The sequence below is a fragment of the Sminthopsis crassicaudata genome, chromosome X (assembly GCF_048593235.1).
Source record: "Sminthopsis crassicaudata isolate SCR6 chromosome X, ASM4859323v1, whole genome shotgun sequence".
NCBI classification, from domain to species: domain Eukaryota; kingdom Metazoa; phylum Chordata; class Mammalia; order Dasyuromorphia; family Dasyuridae; genus Sminthopsis; species Sminthopsis crassicaudata.
Genome location: NC_133623.1, coordinates 39,945,016 through 39,969,780, shown reverse-complemented (window position 1 = coordinate 39,969,780; position 24,765 = coordinate 39,945,016). Strand labels below are relative to the sequence as shown.

General features: G+C 41.1%; 1 protein-coding gene across 1 annotated transcript in view; it reads right to left on the bottom strand.

Annotated features, from left to right (window-relative positions):
- The window catches only part of MCF2 (MCF.2 cell line derived transforming sequence), a 105,020-nt gene that overhangs the window by 45,192 nt on the left and 35,063 nt on the right, over positions 1 to 24,765 (bottom strand). The window contains exons 5-8 of the mRNA XM_074278371.1: positions 7,986 to 8,105; positions 5,690 to 5,806; positions 3,839 to 3,988; positions 453 to 577 (exon numbers count right to left, since the gene is read on the bottom strand). Coding sequence (XP_074134472.1) covers positions 453 to 577; positions 3,839 to 3,988; positions 5,690 to 5,806; positions 7,986 to 8,105 — 512 coding nt within the window. The remainder of the gene's footprint in view (positions 1 to 452; positions 578 to 3,838; positions 3,989 to 5,689; positions 5,807 to 7,985; positions 8,106 to 24,765) is intronic.

The window sequence follows — 24,765 nt, the reverse complement described above, 5'->3', positions numbered from 1 at the left end:
AAAACCAGAAGTCTCCCCAGGACTTCCTAGGACCATCAAATGTTAGTGCTAAAAAAGACCTTAGAGATCATCTAACTAGCTCCTTATTTGAAAGACAGGGAAAATAAGGCAGTGAGATAGAAGGTGAATCCAGGTGCCAAATCCCACTGTATCAGGAATAGTCTGCCAGGATCACCATGAATGTCCACTAGTAACAGCCAGGAGATCGGGGGACATCCAAGAAGACCTTTGTCCTTAGGACAGTGGGGCAGAAGAATCAGGCTTTCCCTCAAAATTACAACAAAGATGCCCTCTGCACAGTAAGATCCCTGAGGGCAGGACTGTTTTGTTTTTACCTCAGTATATCTCTGCATGGCAGATGTCTCTGTACAGTAGGAACAGTGCCCAGCATACAGTATGTGCTTAATAGATGCTTATCAAATGGAACTAAATGAGACAAACAGGGTTCTCACCTCTGAATAGTTTCCCAGTCTCCAGATTGTTCTTGAGAAGATTCTTCCTTTGAGTCTTTGCTGTTAGGCACTTCAAAGGTCTTCAGCAGCACATTTCCTTCTTTTGTGACAGTTTTAATCTGCTCCTGAAAAAAAATAAGAGCAGAGAAAATTTGCTTTTTCTCTTCCTTAAAAAACTCAAGTTTATCAACTCAAATTTGCCTTCATCTAGCAACAGGGATATATTCTGGAAGCAAAACAGAAAGGAAAACCAAGCTACTGGAAGAGCTTGGCTCTCTCTAAACTAGCTAATTTCCACCCATGGGCAGCAGCCTGATCCACACTCTAGGATGGATCCTGGGGAAAGGCAGCCAGTAACTCAGGGTTAAGTCCACTTCACTCACAGCCAGTACCTTAGTTCTAGTAAGTACACCCTCACTACAGCAACAGTCCCTCTTCTGTCCTTCCATCCAACAAATGATGCTTGGGTATCCTAGCTCTCGGAAGACACATGATCTTGGTGGACTGTCCTATTATTCCCTGACAGTGAGAACGTTCCAGGTTCTGAGTTTTTTCCTGATTTTCTGTTCATTATGTCAAACCACCTCTCAACTGTTTCAAATATCATTTTTCATAATTAAAATTAAAATGACTTCACTTTGCAAAAGGGAGAGTACTCCTCTTGACAGGCCCCCTCCCCGAGGCTGCCCCTCTTCATAACTCAGCTCACCAGCCATCTTTCTGAAAGAGCTTATATACAGTTCAATCTATAGCTCAGCTACTAAAAGATATGTTTGGGAAGATCCTTAAACAGAGGGACAAGATTTTTACACTGATGCATTAAATGGTATCCTCCCAGGAGCCATAAGCGACGCCATCCATAGCCTTCTTGAAAGCAAGGCTTCAGGCTCAGATACTTGTTAGCTGTGTAAACCTGGGCAAGTCATTTAACCCCAAATGCCTTCAAAAAAAAGGAAAGAAAGAAAGACTCTGGTGACCATTTAAAGTAAACTCTGGTTGAATATTGTGTTCTCCTCAATCAAGGACAAAAGTGGTTGGCCTTACAGAGTTAAATCTATAGAAAAGAAAGTCATTCCTTGTGCCTGTTGAATCTAATGACTCAACAAACATTTATTAAGCACATGCTATGTGCCAGGCACATAAGTGGTACAGCAGATAGAATGCCAGGCCTGGAGGTAGGAAAATCCATCTTCCTGAGCTCAAATCCAGCTTCACTCACTTATAGGCTGTGTGACCCTAGGCAGGTCACTTCACCCTGTCTGCCTGTTTCTTCATCTGTAAAACATGTTGGAGAAGAAAATGGCAAACCACTCTAGTACATTTGCCAAGAAAATCCCAAATAGGACACAAGTGAAATAACTAAACAACATGTGCCAGGCCATATGTTCCACACTAAGGATGCAAAGATATAAATAATAAAAATCACTGTCCTCGGGGAACTTCCATTCTATTTGCAATTTAAATGACATATACATTGAGCTATAAAGACTGCACAAGGTAATTTTGAGAGAGAAGTGTCACCCACCGGCAGAGATCAGGGAAGCCCTTGTATTGGAGGAAGCATTTGTAAGGAAGGGATCTCAGGATTCCAAAGGAGAAAAGTAAGAAGGGAATACACCCCAAGCACAGGGTATGGCCTGCTCAGAGGCAGGGAGACAGGAGATGGAGCACAACAAGGAAGCTTGGTTAGTAAGAATGAAGATTGGATGAGAACAAGTGATATAAAATTAGTCTGGAAAATGGAATTGGAGCCAGATGGTAAAGGACTTGAAATGACAAACAGAAATGTGCCTCCGCAGACAGAAGCAGGGATCTATCTCCAGAGGTGCAACATTTACCAATGAAGACTGCTTCGGTGGCATTCTATTTAATAACTAGAATTTCAAAATTATTTTAGGGTGCATAATGTACTTTACATGCTATTTCATTTGAGCCTTATAATAACTCCAAGAGATCGGTATCATTGTTAATATTATTATTAATCTCATTTAATAAATGAGGAAACTGAGGCTAACAAAAGTTAAGCGACCAGGGTCACTTACCTTGCCAGCAATTATCTGAGGCAGAATTTGAACTCAAGTCTTAACTATATAACATATAACACACAAGCTAAGAGGTTCAATCACATCAACTAACTCAATTAAGTGATGCCATTTAATTAGCATTAATTTCATTGATTAGTTAAGTGCAGAACAAAGAGAAACCATTAACCGAGAATTACTTTAAATCTCTGCAGAACATAATGACCACAATACCACAGTCTTGTGTTCACAGTCTAAATTTCCAAAACATCACCTTCCAGCCTCAAATCTAACAGATGATCCATGATAGAGAAGAAGAATCTGAAAGATGGATTACTTAAATAGCCATTCAGAATTTCAGATAAGTTATATGAATCTTGGAATCTCAATTTTTTGTTGTGCTTTTTCAGACATGTCCAACTCTCCATGACCCCTTGGTGGGTGAGGTTTTCTTGGCAAAGACACTGAAGTGATTTGCCATTTCCTGCTCCAGCTCAATTTCTGATGAGGAAACTGAGGCAGACAGGGTGAAGTGACTTGCCCAGGGTCACACGATTGTAAGTGTGTGAGTCAGGATTTCAATTCAGATCTTCCTAACTCAGGCCTGGCAATCTAGCCACTGCAGTGCCACCAAGCTGTCTAGAAGAAGCTTTAGTAATTATCTAATTCAGCCCCCTCATTTTACATAACCAGGACTGAAGAAGCGAAATGTATACCCATCCCATAAGCGATGAGTGGCCTGTTCAGAACTAGATATCTCCCAATACCCAATGCAGCATTTTTTTTTCTAAGGCAAAACCCAAAGGCAAAATCCAAACTCAGGCCTTTCTGACTCTGTTTCTAGCACTCTCAAATTATTTTGTGTTATTTTGCATATACTTTTTCTGACTTAATCAGTTTATACATTAGATCTGAGCAGTGTAATGAAAGTCATTCAAAATGAGACCCATTTCCCTCAATATCATGCTCTTTCCTTCCTTTCTCCTCTTCCTTCCTACCCCCTCTCCCACTTCAAAATTAAGAAATCTTGATCTATTTATTCAGCGCCATACCAATCAAACTATCAAAACTTTCTTTTATAGAGCTGGGGAAAATCCTAAAGTTCATCAGTGTAATAATGTAAGCTCCTTGAGGGCAAGGACATTGCTTTTGTTTTCATATGCCTGCAATATCTAGCAGAACACAATAGGGTTAGTGTACTTGACTTGCCATTCAGTATGTAATTAAAAAAAAAAGACAATAGATCAGAGACACAGAAGGAAGGGGGAAGGAAGAGGCTATCTGTAACAGAAGAGGCATCTGCTGTCTTTACAAGCAAAGGAAAACCCAAAGCACCAATGGAATGGTCCATTCTACTAGCCTTACCTTCAACTGCAAGTATTTTTCAGTACGAACTTTCAGTAGTCGCTCAATGGAATAAGCATCATCTGGCAGTTCAGTTTCAGCCAACTCAGTCCCAAAGGACTGCAAAATCTGTGCAATTTCCTTCACAGTCAGGGCAAAATTTTCAATAGCCTGTGGAGAGACCGTGCTTGTTAGGTAAGGTCCAGTCTGATCACCAGAGCATCCTCACTAACATGTTTCAACCTTGCTCTACACATGACACGACTATGTGGGCTCCCAATGGAAGCAAGCCCTCTTTTCTTAAGTGACTAACCCTTCAACTCTGTAAGCAATAAAGAGGCTAAGCAGATGCTAACACTCATGCCCATTTCATGTGGATCCCTCTTCCAGATAGCTTTCCTTAAACATTCCAAATCTGGGGAGTTTTATTATTTGCATGAGAGGAAATGATCATTCTACGGGACAAGCACAGATTTACTAGCACTGTGTCAAGGACAAGGATGGCCACAGACCGTCTCTTTAATCTTTTAAATCCTGTACTCAAGGAAAAGGTTTTCTTTTATCGGAATGTAACATTTGAAAGAGAATAACTAACACCCATATAGGGCTTGAAGGTTTGCAAAATGCTTTCCATTAACTCATTTGACCTTCACAATATAAGTTTTTTAGTATAGATGCTATCATTCTCATTTCAAGGATGAGGAAACTGAGGCTCAGGGAGGTTAACTCACTTGCCCAGAACTATGTAACTACAGGCAACATTCAAATCCAGGTCTTCCTGATTCCAAGTCCAGCTTTCTATCTAGTGCTCTAGTTTTTTTCTCAGTATCTGTATACTATTAAAAATTATTGAAAATCTGTCCAAAGACTTTTTGTTTATGTGAATTCTATTTATAGATATTTACCATATTAAAAATAAAAACTAATTTTGAATTAGTAGATCCTCTGAAAGGGTTTCAGAAACCCCAGAATTCTCTGGACCGCACTTTGAGAACTGCTGCCCTAAGCAGCATAAAGGGACTCTGAGATTCATTCCTCATCTTTTCTAGATAAAACATGAATCCTAGATACTAACAAAACAAAGCTGCAAAGGGAAAATGATGGATATCTGGGTTTAGAGGTCTGCTGACTATTTTTACAGAGATTACACTTATATTCTTCTCTCTCTAATATAAAAAAAAAACTTTAAAATGCTAGAGAGCCATTTGTTAGTTTTCGAGACAATTGGGGTTAAATGACTTGCCCAGGGTCACCCACCTAGTAAGTTTTAAGTGTCTAAGGCCACATTTGAACTCAGGTCCTCCTGACTTCAGGGCTAGTGCTCTACTATACCATTTAGCTGCCCCAAGTATCAGCCATTTGTATGTATACCAGCTACCCCAAGTTATAAGCACCCTGGGACAAAGTCCCATTCATTCAGCACTAGTTATGGCTTTGTATGTGAAATTAACCCATTCTACTTCTCTCACCTTTTTATATATATGAGAAGGCTTGGTAAGCTGCTTTTAGTTTGGGGTTGAGGCTCTAATTCAAAGGGTTGTGACCTGATATTGATAGGATCCATGGATAGTTTTCAGAGAATCATGAATTTTTTTTTATATTTTAATACTAATTTTTAGCATTTAATCATTTTTCCATTTCCTTTCTTTTATTATTAAATATAATTTATCTATAAATTACTAATCATTATAATCATTTAATACATATTTAATAATATTTAACAATCTCATCAGTTTCCTTTGCAACCCCATGCAATCCCATTTTATGCATTTAAAGACATTCTGAGAAGGGAGGTGGTCCTCAGGCTTCCCCGGATTGCTAAAGGAGTGAGGATATAAAAAAGTTTAGAAGCCTTGTTCTAAGAGGACTTACTGTTCTAAAGATAACCCATTCACTGTGACAGTATTCCAAGGTGCCTCCAAACTCAGGCGTTAACTGCTTCTCATCAATGTAATTCAGTAAGTCACTGACCGAACTAAGCATTACAACCTGTAAGGACAAAGAACCATGCTGTTAAGTCTCCTTTGACTGGAGTCCTCAAGTGGATGTAGAAAACAACATGTCACATATGGTAGGGTTTTTTAAGCAAAAACAAAATCATTTTTTTCTCAGTTCTACTCTTAGTCACACACAGACACACACACTGTCTTATTTCATTGCCTTCAAAAGGCAACACAAATTTTTATTTTGTAAAAACATTCCTCTGTGAAACAAAATTAATTGCCACAGAAACTCGTCAAATATTTAAATTTCCTTTAAGCATCTATTGTCAAAGGTGAGGTTTCAGAGAGGGGAAATAGAACCCAAGGGATACCTGTACACAAGAGCCCTAATTAGACAGAACCCAAGGAAGGGTTTCTGGACCAATGCTTCTATGTTCATCTTGGTGCTGCTGAAAATAAGAGTAGAATGGTGAAACTTTCCAAGTGACTCAATTTCAGTTATTTTCCCACTTCTGTTGAGATCACTATTTTGTTCTTAACCCTCAAAATACACAAGGGTCTGGGATGTGTATGGGAATACACACACACACACACACACACATACACCCCCCCCCAATGTTTCAGGATCCTCTACATCGAGTGTACTTAACCTGAGGTCCCATGAAATTAATTTTTTTTATAAATAGTTTGATAATTGTATTCCAATATAACTCTTGTAATGCTATATATTTCCTTTTATGCATCTAAAAATATAATTCTGAGAGGAGGTCTATAATCTTCACTGAACCATCAAAAAAAGCCCAGGACATGCCAAAGTTTCAGAAACCCTAATCTAAAACTTAATAATGAGTTCGAATTTGCCTAAGGCTTGGAAATATCAATTGATTTGCTCATGGTTACACAGATAAGAACTATGACAGTAGATCTTCCTGACTCCAATCCAATATTGGACATACACAGAAAGAACTGAAAAAAAAAATCTCTGACCTCAGGAAGTTTATGTTCTGCTGGAACAACAGGCAAACAGAAAAATATTTACTCTGCATCCTCTAAGCTTATCCTGCCTCCAACATTTTTAAGCACTTTTTTTTTTGGGCGGGGGAGAACAATTGGGTTTAAGTGACTTATCCAGGGTCACATTGAATTCAGGTCCTCCTGATTGCCACCTAGCAGCCTTTAAACTTTATTTTTTTTTAAATACAAGTCACTTTGCCATTCTGAACCTCAATTTCCTCATCTGTAATACTTCAACAGGGCTGTTGCAAGGTACCACTGATAAAATATATGCAAAGCGTTAAAAAAAAGTTTGTTGGTAGTAGTATACTAAATAGAACTAAAAAAAGATCAGGGTGTTCTGGAATTTCCTAGGATGCAAGCTCCAGTTACTTCACAAAACAATATACTTTTCTTTAAAAGAATCTTCAGTGATATAACTACTTCATACACAGAATCTTTAGCTTCTTTCATGGTTCATTTCAGGCACTCCCTCCAACATGAGGCCTTTCATGCTCCTAGTTACTAGGGCTTTCTTTCTCTCATAAATATTCTGGGTTTTTTTTATATCTTTTGCATTTATATATCTTGTATCTCTCTAGGAGATAGTAAGTCCCTTAAGATCAGGGAACTATTTTGTTTTTTGGGGGGGTTTTGTTTTTTTGTTTGTTTGTTTGTTTTTTAGGCTGGGGTTAAGTGACTTGCCCAGGGTCACACAGCTAGGAAGTGTTAAGTGTCTGAGACCAGATTTGAATTTGGGTCCTCCTGAATTCAGGGCTGGTGCTCTATCCACAACTATTTTGTTTTTATCAGAGAATCCTCTGTATCTAAAACTATGCCTAACATTTAATAAATGGTTGTTAAATTGCTGGCAGAATGACTAATTTTAATAAAGAATGAATGTCTTTACATAATTCTTTCTCTTGATCTTGAGGGAGAAAAGGTCACCTATTTTCTTTGTTATAAAGGAAGGTTTAATACCAGGAGAGGGGGATAATATCCAGAAATTACTGTGAAAAGAAAAGCTAAGGAATCAATAAAATAATGTTTTTAAAAATCAAAATATTTTAAAATTTGACTTCCTGATGATTTAAATTTTATTTTTTATTCTTTAAAATGGTCTACTAGCTGCCAAGCAAGCAAAGAGGGCATTGCAAAGTTTTCATGAGAATTAGGCTATTTACACACATCAAAAATATTCTTTAAAAAAAAAAGCAGACTAATACTCTTACCGGCAATTTGAGAATGAAATCATCTTGACTGAACCGAAAGCCAATGTCTGTGAAAGTGCGTTGGATAAAACTTGTGGGCCTCAATACCATAACCAAATGCAAGTTCCCTGGAAAAGAGGCCTGGGGACAAAAAACCAAAACAGTCAGGAGATTCCTCTTCCCCTCCCTTGGCCATTGAGTCATCTAGATAGTCATTGGCAAAGTCAAGAGAGTCCCAGAAAATCCATCATGTGAAGCCTGTGTCGAGAGGCTCACAAACACAAATTGCAATGGAGAATTGCTCCCCATGCTATATTTTCTTAAACGGCGAGTTGTTTGTTTAGAACTCAAAACACATTTTTCCATGAGACAAGAGGAGATCTCGTTGCCCAGTTCCTGGGCTAGCCCATGAGTTCCAGTGTAACCCATAATGTAGCTGAAAGACAATAGATTTACAATTAATAATAGGAGAAAACCATTCAGCAGTGTGTCACTCTTTTAAAGATCACCAAGAATGTTATGACATAAAACCTACCAACATACATTAAGATAAATGTTTCCTGAGAGTTCAAACAAAACAGGACTCTTTTACTATCACGTTCCCTCATCTTCCCATCCTTAGCCAGCTCAGCTCCCAACCACCTAGCTATTTGAACACCATTCTATCAGAAACAATTACAATCTGACACACTCACTCTTTTCTTCAAGGGTTCCTTCCATCTCATAAAAATTTAACACTGACCTTCTGCCTGAGCGCTCCTTAAGGGAGGCTGCACCTCTACCTGGCTCTTAAGACCAAGGACATACCTGCAAATATTTGGCAATTACCTGGACCCTTCCAGCCTTCTTTTCTGCTGTCAGGTGATCCTTCCTACTCCTCTGAAGCCCATGTGATCCTCTCCTTAACCACCCTGTTCTCACCTACCATCTTCCAGTCATCCTTTTGACTCGCTCAGCCATGCAGAATGAGACTTATATTTTTGGACATGGCCAATGCGGGAAATGTGTTTTATTTAGCTGTTCATATTCGTTATAAGGGTTGAGTTTTTTTTTTAAATTTTTCTCCAGAGGGGGAGGGAAAAAATGCTCAGTAATTGAAAACCTAAATTTTGAATAGTCAAAAATAGGTCAAAAATGCATTCAGAAACTGCATTCAGAAAACAACTGACCCCTTTCCCCCAAATCTCCTTCCTTGTGCATTCATTCTCTTTCTCAATCTCTGAATCTCTCTTTCTCTGGGGAAGCCATATCGGCATAGCAGAAAAAACTAAGTGGGCCCAGAAGTAAGAGAGACTCAAGTTTAAATACTTTCTGTATGGCTATGAGTAAGTCATTTAGTTTTCTCTGTGTCTCTGACTCCTTATCTGTAAAACACCTGTATTGCTCATCAAAAGACTCAAGCAAGATAACATTGTGAAAAGCACTCAACATTTCAGCCACTGTATTACCCCTCATATCCTCTTTTAGGAGGCAAGTTTGAACTCTGATCCCTGATCCCCCAACAGCTAAAGAATGGGGAGAAAAAAGCTTGAGTAGAGTGCAGATGGGAGTTTCTGGGCTCCACCAGCCTATGACTAAAGAGAGAGGGGAGGGCAGTGAACCCAGCACGTTGAGTGCTATTTAGGCCAAGAGGCTGTGGCAGCCAGGGTATTAAAGAAAAGCAAACAAAGAATCTATCTTTGGACCAAGTTGACTGTTAGAATTCTGCAGGAAGCAGGGAGAAAGAGACAGGGGAAGAGTTGAGTCCAGAGTCAGAGGTAATGACAAAGCAGCACAGAATTTCTGCATTAGAAGGCCCTCTGAGGCCAGGTAGTCCACCCCACACCTCTACAAGAATCTCTATTCCCTAGAATGGTCACCAAGTCCCTGCTTTAAGGCCTTCAGTGACAGAGAGCCTGAAGCTACCCATTCATTCCACTTGCAGGCAGCTCTCACTGGTAGGGTTTTCCTTACATCAGGGGAATTGAATGTACTTCTTGGCAAATCTAGTTCTGCCCTCTAGGGCCAAGGAGCAGCATCTCTTGACAACCCTTAAACTACTAGAAGACAATTATGATGTCCCACCTAAAGTTTTCTCCAGGTTAAATATCTCCAGTTGCTTCAAACATCACATTCTAGCTTCATTATCCTAACTGTGCTCTTATGGACATTCTCCAATCAACACTGTTCCCCCTAAGCTGTGGTGCTCAGAGCTGGACACAGTCCACCAGCTAGGGTCTGAGGAGGACAGAAGATACTGGGACCGCAGAGGTGATCTGCCTAGTCCCTTCCAATATGCTCCTTTGAATACAATATTATGTTGCATAATAATCACTCTACTTGATCCTTCCATTCCTGCTACCTATCATTTTCATTTTATATCTCTTCTGTCCTTTGTGGTTAAACTCATTTATAATACTTCTCCACTTCCTTTTCATTCCCTTCTTAACCCCTTACAATCTAGCTTCCACCCTCATTTCTCCAGAGTTACCAATGAGCTTTTAATTACCAAATTTGATGGCCTTTTCTCATTCCTCATTCTCCCCAATCGATCTACAGTCTTTGACACTGTTGATCACTCTCTCCTCCTTGGTTTTCCTTTCTCATTGATTTTTAGGTTCTCCTTGTACCTGTAAGACCTCTCCTTCTCAGCCTCCTTTGTGGTCTCCTCCCTCCAGATCACAGCCAGATGGCAGGGTTCTGTCCTGAGTCCTCTTCTCTTCTCCTCCACACTATCTCCTCAGCTCTCATGGATTTAATTGCCATCTCTATGCTGATGATTCTCAAATCTACCCAATCCAGCCCCTGACTTATCTACTGACTTCCAATCTCACATTTCCAACTGTCTTTCGGCCATCTCAAACTAGATGTCCACTAGACATCTTCAACTAAACATGTTTATTCCCAAACTCGTTATCTTTCCTCCTAAATCCTACCCTATTCCTGCCTTTCTTACTATAGAAGTCAACACCAATTCTCCTAGGACCTTAGGCTCAAAACTGAGGTGTTATCTTTGATTCCTCACTGCACGCCCTCCTCACATCCAACCTGTTACCAAGACCTGCCAAAGGTGAAAACTTTTGCGACATATCTGGAATATAGCTCCTTTTCTTGTCTGACAGCTCCTTATCACCCCCATCCCCGGAAGACTGCAATAGCTCTGCCTGCCTCAAGTCTTTCCCAACTCCAATCCATTCTTCCTTCATTCAGCCACCAAAGTGATTCTCCTAAGGCTCCAATCCAACCATGTCACCCCACCCACACATATTTTACTCAATAAACTCTAGTGGTTCCAAATAGCCTTCAGGATCAAATACAAAAAATTCTGTTTGACAAAGTCATTCATAACCTACCTCTCTCCTATCTTTCCAATCTTTCTTTTTAGACCTTACTTACTCTTTGATTTTTGATCCTGGCCTCTTTACTGTTCCCCAAACAAGACACTCCATCTCTTGGCCCTGGTATTCATTATGGTTATCCCCATGCCCAGAATGCTCTTACTCCTCATCTCCATCTCCTGTCTTCCCTAGCTTGTCCCAGCTAAAATCCCATCTTTTGCAGGAAGCTTTTCCCAAACTCTCAATTCTACTGTGTCATCTCTCTCAATTAATTCCTGTTTATCCCATATAAAACTCATTTATACATGTTTGCTTGTTTTCTCTCCCATTTGATTGTGAGCCCCTTGAGGGTAGGGGATGTCTTTTGCCTCTTATTGTATCCCCAGAACTTAGCACCTGTCTGGCACATAGTAGCACATAATAAATGCTAATTGGGTGACTGACTGATCTACCCTCCAGTGGGAAAAAAAACAAGGGAAAGTGAATAATAGGGGAAAATAAAGTGGGGTAGAGATTAAAATTACCCAAGACCTCAAGAAGAAAAAAAAATCAAAGGTCTAGAAAATAAGCCAATAAATTAACAGGGAAAAGATTAACAACAGAAGAAAATATGGCCTTTGTATCTAGTAAATAAGTTGAGACAACTATGAATAAATACTGCAAAAAAAAAAAAAAAGAAAATGAACAAACACTTGATGACACAAAATAGCCTGTGAAATATGGGAACATGGAGCCTAACACAGTCTTCTTGGATGATTTTAAAAAAGAAATTATGAAAGCAGAATTTGTTGTTTTAAAATAATTGGCAGAGAGAATAATTATTGCAGTTCAAAAACACAGACATGAGGGATAATCTAAAAGAAAAGCTAAAAACAATAATAAAAGAAATTTACTCTACCAATCAAACCATATTGAGCTCAATGCCCACAATGACCTACTCTGCAAATCTGAGCTTAACTATAAATGAAAATGTCTTGATATTCAATATTATTCTTACAAAACCCAATCAGAAAAGATTAGTTGCTTTCTGAACACTCAGATAGTGTTCAGAAGTGCACAAAGGATGAATAAATGTAGCAGCTAAGGATAGCGATAGCAATCAAGTAACAACACAGAGAAGGGGAAGAGATTTGTTTCTAAATGTAAACAAGGAGATAGGAGTAAGTCAAGTGGAGACAACAGTGGAGAAGTCAGCTTAAGGCAATATAGACAGAACATTCTCACATTTTGCCTGCAGGCGAATAATGTGGGTGTCTTAAAGAGGGGAAAGGACCAACATACAGTAGGGAATGTGAAATGTGCCTGGATCAGATCAAAAAGTTGAACCATGTGGTCTCTCAGGGAGAGAAGGATTAAAAAGGGGGAGGTTGGTTAAAGAAGGAGGTCTTGCTTTGGGATAGGAAGGAATCCACTGATGAATGTTCCTACGGAAGTACACAGATGTTTTTCAAAGAGAGATGGGAACCTTGTACTGGGGCAGGGGGATGTGGTACTTGAAAAGACTACTAGTCTATCCTCAGGGCAGGGGAGAGTTACAACCCTTGAGGAAAACTGGAACCCAGGAAGGAAATTTGGGGGCAAAGGTAACTAGGGAAATGGTATAGATCAGCAGTGAGCTGCATAATCAGGCATGTAATGAGGGAGAGGGGCAACCATGAAGCAGTATCCTCTCTATCACTTAAAGAAAGTGACTTTATCCTAGGAGGAAGGAACAATGGACAAGGGGAATCCACGTAGCAAGCTATACAAGGCAGAAGGCATCCAAAGGGGAGAGCCGAGAATGGATACATCACAAGTTTGGATTCTTTGAGCAATACAGAACAATAGTGAGAGACTGGAAGATTATAGGAATCATGAACCAGAATATGAGGATCTAGAGTAAACAAAAAGAAAGTCCAGGTAATGAAGAGACTGAGAGAAATATTGTTCAGAAAGGGGGACAAAAATGAAATTTAAAACCTAATGAACAAGATAAGAAGAATGAGGGAAAAGAAAGGATTCAAATAGATTCCCTATTTGAGTGAGAGGGAAAAAAGAAGAGAATAATTAAATAACCTGCTAAAAGAAGGGGGAAAGAATTAATTTTTAAAAAAACCAAACATACATTTCCACAAGTTTCTTCAAGAAGGCCCACTATAGCCAAGACATTGAAAAAATTCTTCCAAATATACCTGAGCCCATTGTGTCCTTAAGAATCAGAGCTCCTCTTGGAAGCCTGGGCCAGAGAGATTCAGCACTCCTGGATTCTTACCAGTCAAGGCTAGATTCCAGGACTCAAGGATACAGCAAGGACTGAGGAGCTTGAATCCAGCTCTCAGAGTTCCGAGGACCCATCTGGCATCAGGTCCCAAACACATGCCAAACTGATATTTTTAAATTAGAAGTCTGACCATACCATTTTCTGATTCAAGAAGCTTCCATTGTTCCCTCCTGCCTCTAGGAAAAAATCTAAACTAACTCCTTTGTTTGGCAATGAAAGTCCTTTGCAATCTCACTCTAGCCTACCCATCCACAATGATTACATAATACTGCCTGGCATTACATTCCAGGCAAATTGGCCTACTCGCCATTATCCATATATAATATTTCATCCATCACTTCTGTATTTTTGCTCATTCTGCTCCCCACTCATGGAACATTCTCTGTGCTCACTTCAAACTCTTTCAATTAATAGTTTTCTTCAAAGTTCTATTAGAGTTTTTTGTCAGCCCCTCCCAAAATTATTCTGTCTAGACTGGGCCTTTCCTGTGTACATGGTGTTTCTCCCCCCCCCCCAGTAGAATGTAACCCCTTAAGAGTAGGGATTATGTTATTTCTATCTCTATATCCTCAACATCCAGCAAAGTGTGTTACATTCAGGAGGTACATAGTAAACACTCTTTGAATTTAACTAAATCAAGTTGAATCTTGACCACAAAAATCTAATCCAGAAGAGGAGGGATGAAAGGGAAACCCCCAAATTTGGTTAATTTCTCAAATTTGTAGCTACATTATACTCTAGTATGAGAGATGGAGGCAGAAAGACTTTTAACACAAAAGACATGGTCACTTTAGTCAAAAGGAAAGGTAGCTCAGTAGCCCTCAGCTTGAGGAAGTATAGGAAAGAATGGAGGAAGACTGATGTCTTCTCTAAGAAGAACCCAAATCTGTCCCACCAAAGAAAATGAAGGAGGAAAGGATAAATCAATGAAGCTGATGAGGTAGCTCTTCCTTCATCCCAACAAGCAAATAACCTGACCCTAGGATGGGAGAAGAGGTTAGAAAGGAGACTTAAGCTGATCCATTTTGATAAGAGTGAAATCAACTTCATTTCTAAAGTCATCCCATCTAGAAAAGACACCAAAATATTCATTTCCTTCCCTGCTCCTAAGCCAATAAGATAGCCCCAAGTGAAGCAAACTGGGATTAACACATGGTCATTCTGGCTCATGGAAATTTGGATGGAAAGATGATACAATTTTTAAAATGGACCAAAACAGAAGGGTCATCCAGAACAGAACCCACCTCTGGCCTTCCATAAATGTTGGTGTGGAAGCAGAGGAGAGAAGACAGAAAACCAAGGAGTAGGAGTATGTGTGACAATAACCCCAGGATCATTAAGTACAAAAATTGCCTTCTTAACTTGATTTGTGTGAGTGCCCCCACCACGACACTATTCTGCAGAGATAGGCTTAGGCTTGTTCCATATGACCCCAGAGGACAGACCGAGGAACTATGGGAATGTCAGGAAAAGCCTCAATTTGCCTCCCTATGACTTTATCCTTTCCAGGATAAATTTACTCAGGCCCTCTGCTGGAGGTTACAATAAAGTATAAAATGATTTTTTAAATAGATAAAGAAGCAAAGAATGAAGCCAGCACACAAAGTATGTGGCAAGTTGGATAATCCCACCACGAATGGCTCCAGTTATGCAATTCTGAATACTGTGTTGCTACCAACATCAGAAGACTTTTACTTTATTATCTCAGTTCTACAACAGTCCTAAGGCAGCTCTGGAATTAGAGGGGAACCAACTACTGTATAAGAATAGAAGAATGGGGTTTTCATGGGTCTGTTATTTCAATGGCCTAAGGAACTCCCTTACCTAATTCAGGTCGCTACCTTCTCTGTAACACTAAGTCTTAGGAAGTTATCTGGAGCACTGTGTATTGTGGAGACAGGACTTGAACCCAGATCTTTCTGACTTTGAGATTGGCTGTCTATCCATCACACAGCAGTTGCCTTATTGTGCAATAAGTAATGACTAAAAGAAGAACTCAGTGAAACCCGGGAAGATTTTGTGAACTGATCTGAGAAAAATCAGCAGATCCCAAATAACCAGGACTAAAATGATACCAATGAAAAGGCCACAGAAACAGGCCAAGAGCAGCAACAACTCCAGAGACTAGATTCCTTTCCATTTGTCAAAGATTCAGAGAACCACAAGAGTGCAATCTTGCAATGTCAGATGTGATCCTGATATCAACTGTTTTTCTTTCTTGAAAGCGAGAGCTCAATTCTGGATGGATGGATCCAAAAACAACCAAGAAAATCCAAACAAAAGGCCTTGATAATATTTGGTAAACATTCAAATATAAATGGTTACTTTTATAGCCCAAGATCACTGTATTTGGGTTCTTCTTTTCTAAGTCCTGGACATATAGCACTGAGGCCCTCTTATCAAGTGGGTAATAGAGAATAAAATATCATTTCAATTTTCTGAAGAATAAAAACCTCACTAGGAAGTGAATTGGTCATTGAGAGTTGGTCAAAAATCCAAGGGCATTCTAGAAATGCATCAACTACTTTCTAAGAATATATTGCACAACAGAAGAAACAATTTAGAAACATGGAGACTGGCAGGGAGGAGGCAAGGGTCATTCTCATGGCTCTCCTTGCCTGAACATCTAACCACTATAGAGACACAGGAAATCAGATAACCTTTGTGTTCCAGATATTCTATTTAGGGACTTCCTAGTTCTTGTTTCTTCCATCTCCTGATCCCAGGTCTCTGTGAGTTAGCCCTTTTGACTTGTTCTAAAGGGTAACTCTTCCAGGCTAAAGACTGTCAGATCTCAGCCAAATGATATTAAGTATTCTTTATTCTATATTTCAAAGACAAGAATCCACCATTTTATATGTAACTCCCTCAACTGACAAAGATTTCAACCTCTTCCGGGCCTTTTGGCTACAACTGAAACACCATCAGTTGGTGACACCACTGAGATAAGGGGGTGAGCCCAGGTTTCCAAAGAATATGCTAGTGGAGCACAAGATCTGGCAGATGAGCTTTGAGTGTAGGTATTATTTCTACTTCAGGGACCAGGTCAAACAGTAGAAAGTTATTCACTTCTTTAATGATTTGGGATTCCATGTGAAGGGGTTCAAGCCAACAATCCAGACCACCCCTCTCTACCATAGTAAATGAGCTTCAGGAATTGCTCCAGACAAAAACACATAATAATAAATCAGTTACATTCTGGCTAAACTTGTTTTGAAAGGCCTCCCCCTACTAAATTTGAACAAGGGACACATCAAATGTATTGTTAGTCCCATACTCAAAACCTTTCCAATTAGACCCAACCAAAGTTTCTGTGCTTTGCTAGCAAAGCATCAGATAGCCAGGGCCAAACTCCTAAAGACAGGAATCAGAGCAAGACTTTCATTGAAGGCCAGAGGATCACCCACAAAGAAGAAAAAGGAAGCTTGGAAGGTTATCTTAGCCCAAACTCCCATTTTTCTAGATAAGAAAACTGAAGTCCAGGGAGGTGCAATATTTGGGAGTGAGGATGATACAGAAGACAAAGGAATCTTTGGAACCAAAAAAAATCTGGGTCCAGACCTCACATTTAGCATCAATGGGATCTTCAACAAGCAAATCACTTAGACTACCTGGAGTTCAGTTTCTTCATATTTACAATGAAGAGTTTGGTCTAAATGGAATCTGAGATCTCTACCAGCTCTAAATGTGTGATCCTGGGACTTGTCTAAGGTTATACAAAATGGGAAAGCTGAAATTCAAACCCAGATCCTCTGATTCAGATGCAGCACTCTGTCCAATGGATTATAATTTAATTACATTGGGGCAACTAGGTGGCACAATAGTGTATGGAACACTTGCCCTGAAGTCAGAAGAACCTAAGTTCAAATTTGACCTCAGACACTTAATACTTTTTAGCTATGTGACCCTGGGCAAGTCACTTAACCCCAATTGCCTTACAAAATAATAATGAGGAGGAAGAGGAGGAGGAGGAAGAAAAAGAAAGGGAGGAGGGGAAGGAAAGAGGAGGAAGAGGAAAGGAAGGGGAAAGGTAGGGGAGGGGGAGAGGGAAGAGGAGGATAAGAAAATTACATTTAACATTTCTTTAATATCTCCAACAGAGTCACAACTGAAACCCTTCCATTACAGTCTTAAAATTAAATTTGGTAAGGTCTTTTGATTTTCTATTATAATCATTTTTAGAAATATCACACCCTAATTGAGCCTTCCCCTTGAAATGAGAACAGTTAAACAAAAACATCCAATATAGTGACCACATCTGAGATTTTTCTTAGTAGTTATTTCACCTGTCCTCTGATTAGCGGTAGATATACTTCATTATCTGTTCTGTGGAATCAGTACTCTGCCCTCTCATTATTCAGGGCTGAATCTTAATAAGACTTAAATATGTTTTAAGCACTTAGTGTATCATAAATAGAGTGGTTAGACAATACAGTCATTTTTCTGGGCCCATAGTTTTTCATTTTTTTACACAATGAAAGAAAGATAACCGGCCAAGAAAACACAGGAAATTATCTCTGATCGCTATCTCATGGTCAGTGACAATTTCTTTGCTTCAGCGTCTATAAAATGGCAAAGAAAATATTGCTCAAAATATACTTGACTGAGATGGAACATCTCTTAAAGGGAGTGCTGTGGTATAGTGGACTGTGTTTACAATCAGAGGGTAGCCTCTGGGTTTGAATCTCAGCAGTCAAACTCCCATTGTATGATCTTGATCAAGTATTTTTCAACTCTGCCTCAGTTTCCTCATCTGTAAAATGAAGGAAGCAGACTAGATGAGCTCTAAGGTTCTTTCTCTAAAGCTATGGTCCAAAAAAAGTCTGAACACAAGATCATATTAAAAATTTAATTTAAATTTATAATATACTATTGACTTTTACTAAAACTGGGCTAGCCACTCTCCAAAATGAGGTAGGAAATGTTTACGACCCCCTGTTTCTGTGGGATATTATCAAGGGCACCATACCGCTGTAATTCTCTCCCTCGGGAGAGGGGGAGATGCAGGCAGGGAGAAAAGAAAACACAAATGATTTCTTAAACCATTAAGAAAAGGTCCTTTTGATCAATGGGGTGATGACTCCGAGATCTCCATCCCTGAGATCTACCATTCTCTGCACTCCAGTTCTACTAGGAACTTTGAGCCATCTCCCATAAATGTTGTCCCTCTCTCAGGGTGTCCGGCTGCAATCCATCGCTTAGCACTCTGACAATGTTCACATAAAACCATTTCCTTGCCAGTATCAGCCTTGACTCTTTCATTCCAATCCAGGCACTTTTGCCCGAGCTGGACCTTCCTTGACAGGTTGAGTTTGGACAGCTCGTCTAGTTATCTAGATCCAGAGATGTCACTTTGACTTTCCCAACGTCAGGGAGATGACAAATGGCAGAGAGCTAGGCATGGGCTTAGGCATCCTCAGAGCACCTGTGGGAAGTCATTCAATTCTGAGCTTCTAACCAAGATCCTGTGAGTCTCTAACTGCGGGTGCCAAACCAGAACACTTCATTTAGGAGGGAGAGTCAAAAAGAAAGCTGAAAAGCAACCAAAGCAGCAACAAATTTGCCAAAAAGGAAACTCCTTTGAAAGAACCCTCCACAAGCTATTGGAAAGTGATTGATGATGCCCAAGGAGCCTATTCCTTACCTTTGCCAAGACCCGCTGTCACCTGGCATGTGGCCCACAGAGTAACTCACTTTGTGATACTTTTTAGTGGTAAAGCTAGAGAAGAACAATGACTGCACGCCACTGAAAACCACCAGTGTAGGATGACGGCTACTCAGACACACAGAAAAGTCTGTGGCTCCAGCAGGAGCACACGGGGGACTTTGACTTTGATACCCAAGGAAGTGACTTCTGACAGCTTTGCAACTAACTTTAAGAAAAGAGGGACATGGTCATATGGGAGCCTTTTATCATAATCTGGTAAATATATTTGGTTACCTAAATTAAAAAAAAGAAAGAAAGAAAGAAAGAAAGAAAGAAAGAAAGAAAGAAAGAAAGAAAGAAAGAAAGAAAGAAAGAAAGAAAGAAAGAAAGAAAGAAAGAAAGAAAGAAAGAAAGAAAGAAAGAAAGAAAGAAAGAAAGAAAGAAAGAAAGAAAGAAAGAAAGAAAGAAAGAAAGAAAGATTGATTCCCATAGTTTGGGGACCAAAAATTCGAAACAAAAGGGGAAGAAGAGAACAATAGGGCCATGTTCATTCAATATTTTCCAGGCATTTTCTCCCGATCTGGACCTTCCTTGACAGGTTGTTTGTCACTGAATTATTGCCGAGCCCACCAGGTCAGTGTGGGTGAGAAGTGGGGGCCGGGAAAGCCACCTCGCCTTGGAAATGAGAAACGTTAGCCCCTGGATGAGTCGACGGACAGTAAAGGCAGGGAGGAAAGGAGACGGGAGGAGGGAGACGGGCTTTGGCCTCCCCCCAGATAGGGCCCCAGCCCGAAAAGTTAGCAGTTTAGAGGGAAGTGGCAGCAACATCTCGCCCTTCCACACGGAAAACGAGATTCCGCCCGGGGAGGCTTTGGGGAAGAGTCCAGCCCGAGACAGAAATAGCTCGCGTCTCTCCGTAAGATCAGAAATGTGCATGCAGCCAGACTGAGCCTAAATCACTGCGGCTCGCTTGCTCTAGCTAAGTGTGCGTCGTCCCCCCCGGAAACCGCTTCTGCCGAGAGAGACGTGGCCAAGGCCTTGTCCCGGGGACCGCTCGCGAGTCCTGTGACCTCGGCATTTAGGGGCTCCTCCGCCCAAGAGGCTGCCCGGCGCCCCACGGACGCTTCCCACAAACTTGCTGCGAATGGGATGCTGCAGTGCTTGCCAGCTCCTCCATTTCCTGCAGCCGGCCGGGTGGCATGTCGGGGAAATACCCCCGGCGAGGGCTTGCAAGCCATGCAAAGGCACGCAGCTCCAGCCCGCCGCCCCCCCCCCCCCACCCCGTGCGTCCGGCAGTCTGTGCCAAAGCATGCGGCAGCCGGCCGTCCACAAGAACTTGGGCAGCGGCTTCCCGGAGCGCGAGCTCTTACCGCATTCCTTTTGAATCTGGGCTTGCCTCTCGGGGGATTCGCTTCTGCCATGTCGCCTGCACGCCAGCCGCTCTTCCCGTCCCGTCGCCAGTGCAACACTGGGGAGACGGAGCTGCTCCGGGGGGTGCTATTTACCCGCTGCAGCGGCCCCCACCCCCCTCCCTAATCACCTCCCCACGGGGCAGCCCTCCCGAAGCCACTACCCCCTGGCGGTCAGCTGACAGCCAGTCCCTGCTCCTCATCTGAATGAAGGGAGGACGGATCTGCCGCCCCCCCCCCCACACACACACCTCTTCTTCACCTGGGACCTAGTCCCGGCTGGGGCCCGAGCAGCCTGAGCGTGCCCGAGCCCGAGCCGGCTGCCTGAGCGAGCGTCAGGGCGGATTTTTAAGGTAGAATGCGAAGATTGGGCGTGAAGGCGGCGTGGCCGCTGCCCGGCGCTCTGTGGGGGAGGGGGCGGCCGTCCCGCCGCCGGACGGCACCATTCAGCCACGCCGTGCTGGACAGCGGCAGCGAGCGCCGAGCGCGGAGTGCGGAGCTGGGACTGCCCGCTGCAAACAAACTTACCGCTTCTCGGAGCCGGGCTCACCTGCAGGAAGCAGGGGCCTCACACACTCCCACTGACACCGGCCCCGCCTTAGCAGAGGCCAGGGGGGGCACTCGGGATAAGAGAGAAGGGAGAAGGAAGCACATCTGGCAGGCCAGGGCACAGGAGCCGCACTGCCTCCTCCTTCCCAAGGACTTCCAGGAGTGCCCGAGGGCCAGAGAGAGGGCCGCCAAAACTAAAAACAACCAGCTTCCCCCAAACAAGCCTGCACGTTTTTCAATTGGTTAAAAAAAACAAAACAAAACAAAACAAAACACTTCTAAAGCACTAAAAACTCCTAAATTAAAGCAATTAGAATTCCCACCAAGATCGTGGGAACAATCATTTTCTACTCATTTTTCTCCCAAAGATGCTAATTTTCCTTTTACTCCAGACCCCTGGAGGTAACTGAAAAATGCTTCTTGACCTGAAATCCAGACTTGAGGGCTAGCACCAATGAAAGGCGGTCGCCCAAACCGCAGCCTGGATGTGCAGCCCATGGAGCTGAAGCAGGTTTCCATGAAGCAGGATCTCAGGGGTTGCCCTTTAAGGAATCTGGTCAGCTTTGCTTAGCGAGTGAATTCCTCTTCATGGGATCAGGGGCCAAAGATCAAGAGAGCTGACAGGGATTTTAAAACCCATCTAGTCCAACCCCTCCCCCCCATACTTTATTTTAATAGAAGACAAAACTGAAAGCCAGGTAGAAGGGACTTCGAATAACACGACCATAAATCTACAACTGGAAAGGACCTAAGAGTCATCTAGTGTGACCTTCTGAATGTACAGAAGTGGAAACTGAGGCTTGAATGGGTGAAATGATTACTCCAGGATCACATGATTAATTCATGGCAGAGCTGGCACTGGAAGTACAGTCCTCTTAGTTCAAAAGCCCAGTGCCATCTGCCCCATCAAATATATATACCTAAGAAGAAAAGGTCCGCGGTTCTACTCATAAAAGCAGAAACCTGCATTAGTCCCCCCAGGCCACATTATTTTTCTTTCCTGATTAAAAATGTTTTAAACCTAGTATTATAACTCATCTGTAAATTGGCTGGAGTTTGACGCTTCAAAGCCCTTGCTAGTCCTTTTCTCATTGGATTGCACACAATGTGGGGTGGGAAGCATGAGATAAGGAAAAGGACACCCCCGAAAGACAAATAACTTGTCCAAGGTCACTGGTCTAGCAAATGTCAGAAACAGATCTTTTGATCCTAGAAAACTGACAAAGCTGATTTCACTTCATCACGCTGAGTCTTGTTCAAAGTGTCCTGAGAAATTAAAAATAAAACTGTGAACCTTCACACACACGTACACACACAAATGAAGAAAAATACTATTCTATACTATTGGATCAAAAGACCTGTCCAAGGTTTGGAATCTGCCTCTCTTGTCTATGACAAGGCCATATGCCAAGTACATATTTAAATATTCATTTCAATGAATACAAGAAAAAAGCAATTTGGGGAGTGGATTGTGCCGGCCAAAAAAAACAAAACAAAACTGGATGTTGAAAAATTGCATTATTATACAAAGTACTAATTTTAGTATATTGATTATTGGCACAAACTAAACTCTGTTAATCAAGCCTTAGGATTAATTTTAAGAGTACAGGGATCAGAAGATGCTACATTCAGAAGAAGAAATCCAATCACTCTCATCTTCTAGACAAGGAAAATGAAGCTCAGGAAGAGAAAATGACTTCAGATGAGAATATCCTAGATCTAATGATGGAAGAAGAGACCATCAGAGGCCATCTGGATCAACCCCTTCATTTGATGAATGATGATGAAGAAATTGAGGCCCTTAGAGGGGAAGTGCCTTGCCTAGTATTGCAAAAAGATTCTGGATCTCAAGCTGAAAAGAACCTCAAAGGTCACCTACTCCAAATCCTTCATTTTACAGATGAGGAAACTGAGGACCATGGAGGAAAAGTGACTGCACAGATAGTAAGTAGCAGAAGTCAAAGATCTATAGCTTGGTTCACACAGTTCATTGGCATAACAAAAATAACACCAGTACCAACCATTGGTCTTTATCTAATGGCTTATAGCTTGAAAAGCACTGGATAAAAATGATTCTCATGACAATCCTATGAGCTATCTGCCACATATATTATTGCTCTTGTTTTAATAAGTCTCAGAGGAGTGAGGTAACCTGATCAAGTGACACAGCATGTAGATATATATCTAAGGCAGAATCTGAATTCAAATCAAGTGTCGTGGCCCATTTCAGCAGCTGGAACTAAGCTATTGGAATTGCTCTTTTTTTTTTTACATTAAGATGAAGTACTCAGGTGAGAAAAATGAGACCACGGAAATAATTACAGCAGCCCCCTGCCAGAATCCCCCAGGGAGTAAGTGGCCAAACCAGTTCTCCAAGAGTGGGGCTTCCAGCCTCAAAACCCATGATTTTCCCCAGTATACCATTCACTGCCCAGTCATAAAAGTGTGTGATAGCCCTATCTAGGAGGAAAAAGAAATTGGTTCTGTAACTAGCTAGCAATAAGATCTTGAACAAATTACTTAAGCTGAGGTGTCCTTACCCTGGTACATGAATAGATTTCAGGGTGATGCTGACCTTGGACGGGAAAAAATAATATCTTTATTTCAATGTAATTGATTTTCTTTGTAATTCTCTATTTCATTTTTACCTAGAAAAACATGATTCTGCCAATGATGCACAGGGTTCCTGAGATAGACTGCCAAACAAAAAAGTCAGGCAGCCCTTCTTTAGGTCAGCCTAGAGGCTTCGTGCAGAAAATGACCAAAAAAATGTCACTATAGAAACTCCACTAAGATAAATGCAAAAACTCAATATACCTGAAAGCCATCGAAAAAGCCAAAAATTCTACACAAATGTCTGACAATGTTTAACTTAAAATAAAATCGGTTATACCCTCATAATTCATTATTATTAACACCTTGCTGCTATCTAGGATTAAATTACTTTGATGAGAATAAACACTCAGACACACAGACTAAAAAAGATGAGGAAAAATATGAATTTCATCTGAAGAGCAAAAGATCTTTGATCTCATTCACGTTAGTGTTTGAATATTGCTTATGCCTGAAAGAGACAGCTAGGTAGGATAGTGTTTAGGGCACTAAGTCTGGGATGAAAAAGACTGGAATTCAAATCTAACGACAGATAGTTACTAGCTATGTGACTTTGGATAGGTCACTCAATCTCTGTCTGCTTCACTTTCCCCATCTATAAAAGAGGAATAATAGCAGCACCTGCCTCACGGGGCTGTTTTAAAGATAAAATGAGAAAATACTTGTAAAATTTATCAAAGTGTCTAGCATACAGTAGGCACTCAAATGCTTACTTATTTCCTTCCTTCATTATTTATGAGACTGTTAAATATGCAAGGGAAGGTGTAATTGAAAAGTACAGGTGCCCAGAAGTTCACTGCATTCTCGTCTCAGCTCCACCACCAACCTGATTTATTATCTTGGAAATGTGACTTTCTTGGATGAAACAGAGTGTATATCAGATAATAACATAATTAGGTAGATTTCAAAGTGCTTGAAGAAGTCAGTCATTAATTTGATATCAGCTCACAAGAAGGTCTCCAGTGGAGTGCCCAAGGGATTTGTGTTCCAATTTAATTTTTAGACC